Genomic DNA, 6,906 nt, shown 5'->3' with positions numbered 1-6,906 from the left:
CTCTCTCTCTCTCTCTCTCTCTCTCTCTCTCTCTCTCTCCCCCCTCCTTCCCTCCCTCCCTCCCTCCTCTCCCATTCTGGACCGTCCATTTTCGCCCCGTTTGATTTGTTTTTCACTCGTCGACCGGATTTCGGGACAACTCGGTCAAATCGTTGGGGAATCGTTGGTCAATGCTCGGGAAGCGACTCACATTTGCTTCTGTCTCGGATGGAACTTTGATTTCGACGTGCGATCAGGAAATGAGGAGAAGAAAGAGGAGACTCGTTCTTCGCATGTAAATTCTTCCGCTCGATGTACTGGCGTTTTAGAGCGTGCGATTTCTTATGCAGTATATTTGAAAGATATTTCGAGCAACTTCGACCTGCTCCGCCCACACTCTTGTTCGATTGTCAGTAGTATTTTCTATCTGATCTTTTATCTGATTCTTCTGATGAGGTTTTGACGAGTAGGTTTTGACAGTAGCTGCGACTCCCTAAAACGTTCGCAGTGCCGGAGACGAAATTCTTTTTCATCTTAGCTCTTAGCATCTCAAACGAGATACGTAACGCGTCATTTTTTCGCTCCGTTGAATCTGACTGGGGCGTCTCTCGAAAATTAGCGATTCAAAAAATGTTTCTGTTAAGTAGGATGTATAGATACTTCAATTGGAAAGAAATTGCATAATGCTTCTCCGTGTCTCTCCAGTTCCTCTATAAAAATGTTGACTCAACCGTATGAACTAAATCGCGAGAACACAGTTCACATCTTCGACATAACCTTGCCGAATCGCAAGCAAGAGTAACAGGAGGGTACGTTGTCGCATCTGAATGCAAACTACCACAAGCGTACCTTTTATTCTTTTCTCGATCGCGAGATGCTAGCATATTCTGCATTAAAATAACTTTTTAGTATGATTGTATCGCATGACGGCTATCTGTATTCTTCACGGGGGAAGTTATTTGAATCAACGTTTACGCGTCGTTCCGTCAATTATCAGAGTTATAAATTTATAATTTTTATATATTTCCCTGCAGATATTATGAAAATAAGTATACGATAATTCTTCCAATATCAAAGAATCGACAGTTTAAAAGCTGCGCGTATATTTTCTCCCTTAAAGGGAATATGATGTGATGCAAAACGCTTTTCTCTCTTAAAATTTTTTTGAAATGCCATTGCTAGAAAATAACTTTAATGACGCCTTTGTGATCAATAATTAACAAAACACTCCTTCCAGTCGCAATTATCTCATAAAGATGAGTCTCCCTGGTAAAGCTCGATTAGCATTGCAGGTTCTCATTTCGCCAAATGGCGCGGGTCGTTCGCGAGCAGAAAAGCAGCTTCCCTTTCCTTGTAAAAGAATTTCATGACTTTTTAACTAGGCCAAGCTAGAACTCGGCATCGATCTTCTCGCATAACGGGGCTCGCACTCTCCTCAAGCGAAGTCCCAGAGAAGGGTATTAAACGGTACGGCGAGAATTATGCCGAGTTGCCGACGTGATCGTTACCCTGCCAATTAAGTTTAACGTGTAATTAAGCACTGCAACGCCGCGTTGAGACACTCTCGAATGCAACATTCGAAATGCGACACATTCCAAATGTCTACCTTCGACCCGACTTTGGCCGGCTATTTACGGAGGTTACCGGATGCGGATAATCGGAATTAGGTTTTTGCGACGCTTCGATTAAACGGCGCGACGCATTTTTATGGGACTTGTTCGATTTAATATTCCCACGGTTGATAGTCCACTTTTTCGTTTGTGTGAGACTTTAGCAATGCCAAAGTGTCCTCTCTGCATTTCGCTTACTGAGATCGCTGTAAGTTTAATGGGCTCGACCAATGACGCTAACAAGCGGTTCGACAGTATTGCGAAGCATTTAAATACTCATTTCAATTAATTAGCGAGAATCCCGGCTCTACAGGATCTATCGGGGAAATTTGCGTGCGATTGAGAAAGCCAGCTTTCTTAGTCTGCGTCGGACTCTGTCGGCGTGACTCAATATTTTAACAATAATGATAAAAACGAGCCGAATCGAAATTTTAATCCTACCTTCAATCTCTAATCTTTCTAATCTCTTATCTTTCATATGTCTGAATTGTCAATATATGTTTAATATACATGGAAATTGAAGTCCCCACTTGGCGCCTTTAACAAGTAAACCTACCCAAAAGTTACACTCCGATTTCTTTCTAATTTGGCACAAATGTAGAAGTATAAAAAATATTTAGGTCATATTTTTTCATATTGACCCACTTTGATTTTTAAGGCAGTTTATAGTTTTTTAATGTTCTTATAAGTGGCAGAAAACACAAAGTGCCACTTGCAAAGTTGATGTAGGCTTTAGAGTATTAAAGTAAGAGTTGAAAATGGAATATTGAGATCAAAAGTAGGATCAAAATCTCACATATTTGAGTCAATCCAGGGCTTCGTCATCGAAGTCGAAATTGCCGGATTTTCGAGTACTTCGTGTTCATCGTGAAATAATTACTAGATATATAATAGATTTATAATAGATTTCTATAAATATGAGATTTATAGAAAAGCCGTAGCGAAAAAACTCGATATGCTCACGGGATGCTAATAATCGTTCACAACCCAAATCCAATTAACAATAATATCGTGATCATTGATATAGAGCCACTCTTTCTTATGAGGCGCGACCGACCCCTGAGCATAATTGCTTCATTCTCGGATCATTGAAGTTTTACAACTGACTTGATCTTTCGTCGACAGAAGAACGACGAGAGAGAGAGAGAGAGAGAGAGAGAGAGAGAGAGAGAGAGAGCACTATTCCGGGGTCGGGTCATCGACTCGGAAGTTCACGAACGCACATCCTCGTGTCGAGTTCCAGACGGAAAGAGTGGCCCGAGCCAGCAGTAATTGAAATGCGAGAATCATTGCGACCCGGTTGCCGTCGGTTCTCCGTTCTCTCGGAAGACGCCACCGCCGTGGCCGAATTTCCGCCGTTTGCTGGTCGGAGCACGGACGCGGAGTAGACTCCGCTCTTATTACAGCTCTTGACTCATTTTTCACGGCGATTCGCACACAGGTAACTCTTCCAGGCGGTTTATCGCGGGAATTCCGACTGGCACGCTTCCCGCCGCGATAAATCGACGAATAAATGAGCGCCGCGACGATAGAGCGAGTCCGGACGGATTCCTGATAAAGTCGAACGCGAAATCTTCTTATTTTTCGACGATTTATTTGTTGAGCCGCGTTTTGAAGTGGGGGAATGTCAAGGTGCGTCACTCTTGTCTGCCATTTCCTCGTGTTTTCTGTTATCACCTGGTGCGATAGTACTTGCGCGACCGCGGTGTCATCCAACACGGAATATCGAGTGCGTCGTACTCATTGTTCGCGAAAAGGTCGCTCGGCCAAAGCAATTCTCTCTCAGAATCTTGTCGAGTTTTCAACTTTTTCAGATTCCTCCCTTGCTCTCGCGCTGCTCCTCGAGAATATCGAGGATTCCGCGAATTCATTTGTGAGGTATTAAGAAAGATCACTAGACAAATCCTAATGTTCAATACGTAATCGTTCAGTCATGATGTGCTTGACGAGAATACTTTTGTCTGATATACCCGTGGAAAGAAACCCGTGAAGAGAAAGTAAAAGAAGAACTCGACCGAGTGTCGCGAATTCGCCGTGGAAATTTGCGTCTGCTGAGCCACGTCATCCTCGCCCGACGATTAGCCGATCACTCGACAACGCGTTTCTCGTTACTCTGAAATTACTTATCGCACGTTGCGGCAGTTTTTAACGTGCAGCGCTGTGAGAGCGTGTGAGGGGGTGGAAAAACGAAAAGAGCAGATTTCGTGCAATCTCGAGGTCGGCTTTTTCCTCCCGCGATAGACTAGGACGCAAGGTCAAACTTTGATTAAGCGCCAGTTGGCACGTCATATAATTCGGGAACTCCGTCGTCGGTGGTTTCGATCCTCCACCTCTCACCCTGACCGCTGTTCTGTTATCGTTTTGTCGAAAGACGGAATGCAGTTACCGCATCCTCGGTGCTCCAATTTCAAGGATACTGTTCACAACATTATCAGCGTGTTGGGTTATCATGTGTGTCGTACGTGCGTCGCTGTCGCCGCGGTATTTACTTGACAGGTGTCGGTGCACGTAGGATACTCAGGTGTCGGGTCATCTTTATGTGCACGTTGTTGCTACACATGTAGCATCGTCATCAGATAGCGGGAAGATGTATCCGCGCCAACAGCTGTGCGTTATCGAGTCACTCGTGTGCGTCATGTAACGGAATCAGTATAGTTAACGGGTCGAGAGGAGCACTATTTCGGCAACGCAGCCGTGGCGTTTCCTTTGCGATCGGTTTTACTCACCACTACGCTTCCAATGTGTTATACAATTATCGGCGTCATCGAGGTACCTGCATAATAGCGGAGCGAGACCTCATGACATAAGGATTGTGTGCCTCTAATATCGCACAAAGGGATCACGCCGCTCCTATATATACGCGACCTTTCTCGTACAGGATGTTCCGCGGGGTTATATAAAGAAACGAGACAGGGATAATTATATCTCCTTATAACGCCCATTAACCGGGCAGAACGAATGAACGCTTGCGCGTTCACTCGCCTGCTTGTTACGTGTATCACCCCGTACGCATAATTAAACAACACTGTGAATTTTTATCTTTGACTGACACCCGAGAAAATATAATCTTATCTTTGATGGAACCCTCTTATGTATACAACCTCAAGAGAGGATTCTCTTAAAATCAAAATAAAATTTGAGCATCATATTCCTAAAGTTGGAGGAGCTTGGTCTTTTATCCGCAAGTTGTTCTAGTAGATATTTCTTTTAGTAAGAGGACATCCTGCTTTAAATAAACATGTTCCTCTTGATTCAAAAAGAGAAAACATTGGAATAATGTCTAGATTTCAGATTACAGTTTACTTTATTAAAGGAATTTTCCATAACTTCTTAGTAATCGAACTAATAGCTAAATCATATGTCTGCACGAAAAAAAAACAGTATAGTTGGCCCACACACAAATCTGACTATGCCAACCAGATTTAATATTGAATCTAATTGATACAATTAGATTTATCTATGGGCCAATCACTGTTTTTCCCATGTGTCTTTGTTTTTCCTTCAAGTTAAGCAAAGATAGACATACGATTTAATTATTGATTAGCTTTTACCAGGAAATTGGAAAAGACCTTAAAAGAGGAATACTCTTTCGATAAGAGTTTTTCTTTAGAATATAGGATTATAGGAAACAGCACTTTGCAACTAGAGTATACTTTTATTGGGTATTAGAATATTTTCCTTCTAGTTCTAGAATAATTCTCCTGAGGTCATATATAAGAGGATGCTGCTAAAAATAAGATTATATTTTTTGCGTGATCAAATATTTCGTTCGCAGTTATTGCTTGTTGGCGTCACGATAAGTGAATTTCTTATCGCGAAGAACAAGGCAGAGAGAAGGCCGGATATCTTATCGTGCTATTTTATCACGCGTCCTATTTTATCGCGCACGTGTCATCTCGTATCATTTCGCGCGTTCGCTACCTTGTCTCGCGACATCACCTAAATAACTACTGGAGCTCTCTCGGTCAAACCGATGACACACAGCGCGAGATTTCTCGTCACGTCCATCGTCGAAGTTCTGTCACGCGACAAGTTTGTTCAGCGACGTTGCTGTCGGTCGAGCGAACTTTTCGCGACTTTTCGCCGGCTTGATTGACGAATTTTCCGCCCTCAACCGACACCTCTAACGCCGCTTCGAAACTCATCGCATCTACGTGGAAATAATACCCGGACTGGGCTGGAGAGCGTTAACGAACAGAGTGTCGTGTATCAGTTGCGCCAATTACGGCCGAGCGCGACCTGGTCTTGTCAGGGGGCTTCAAAGAGACGTTGGTCGCTGTTACGTGTGCATTTCCTCGTGGACATTGTGCTGCGGAAAGCCGCAAACTCAGATTTAATTCGCGGTCCGCGACGGATGGACTCATCCCGCGTTTTCATGGGACGCGTGGTCTCTTTCCTCACAAATCGAAGATCTATGCGTCCCGTGTCTTAAATTCGTCCTGTTGCGGTGGACCTCGATTATCATATCCAAGTTGTGACGTCTCAAAAGCTCTTTTTCTCCGCTCTCTCCACCGCGACAAATTCCGCAATTTCGCCCGACGAATTATCTTAGAATGACACGAGCATCCACGCGACACTCGGCATTTGTTTAACGACACCGGGACGTACCGTGCGGTGTGTCGAGATATCGCGATCAACACAGCAACGGATGGATGAACCCGCTGCCGTGTGTACATATATGTGTGTGTGTGTATGTGCACAGAATGCACTTCGGTTTCTCCAGGACCATCGCGATTACTCCGACGTCAATTATCCGGTGCGTCTCGCCGACACGTTGGTGGCGATTATCAAGCGCTGCGGCGTACCTCCGCGAGAAACGTCGCTCCACCGCAAATGCATTTAAACGTCGATTCCCCTTAACGGCCGATGAAAATAGATGCGGGAAGAAACCGCGCGAATCGAAGCACCTCAATCTGACTGATTAAATCGCCGCTCTCCTCGCTTGACGAGGCCATCAAGTTTGTTGCTTGTGCGCTTGCATTGTTCACGACATCACAACGTGTTTCTCTGCGCGTTTTCGCGCTGATGATTCGAACAGTCCTTCGGCCGTGATTGTTACGGTGTCGCGGATGCCGTTTTATCGCGTTTTTGCCACCAATGCAAACCAAGTTGTCGTGAAAAAAAAGCAGAAAAAAATATGCTTCTTCCATTTGAAAGTCGCGTGTGACTCAAGCAGGTATTCCACTTTCGGTTCTATGGCTCATATAAAGCAAGCCGTCTCTGGCAAAGCACTACGACGCGACCTCATTCATGAATTTCCGGGAGTTTTCTCGTCGGTCGTTTAAAAGTCTCTCTCTCTCTCTCTCTCTCTCTCTCT

General features: G+C 44.3%; 1 protein-coding gene across 7 annotated transcripts in view; it reads left to right on the top strand.

Annotated features, from left to right (window-relative positions):
- Positions 1–6,906, top strand: part of LOC116845243 (synapse-associated protein of 47 kDa) — an 84,403-nt gene that overhangs the window by 12,109 nt on the left and 65,388 nt on the right. Inside the window, exon 1 of one of the 7 annotated variants that reach the window (XM_032817710.1) lies at positions 2,968–3,467. The exons of 2 other annotated variants lie outside the window; for them this stretch is intronic. In XM_032817710.1, coding sequence (XP_032673601.1) covers positions 3,214–3,467 — 254 coding nt within the window. In that variant the 5' untranslated portion in view covers positions 2,968–3,213. Of the gene's footprint in view, positions 1–2,967; positions 3,468–6,906 lie in introns of those variants that run through there. 4 more of the 7 variants (XM_032817709.1, XM_032817711.1, XM_032817706.1 and 1 more) reach the window with 4 other exon arrangements.

The sequence above is a fragment of the Odontomachus brunneus genome, unplaced genomic scaffold (assembly GCF_010583005.1).
Source record: "Odontomachus brunneus isolate Ranch 3 - 2012 unplaced genomic scaffold, Obru_v1 Obru_scaffold_050, whole genome shotgun sequence".
NCBI lineage: Eukaryota > Metazoa > Arthropoda > Insecta > Hymenoptera > Formicidae > Odontomachus > Odontomachus brunneus.
This window is presented reverse-complemented; position numbering and strand designations above follow the sequence as displayed.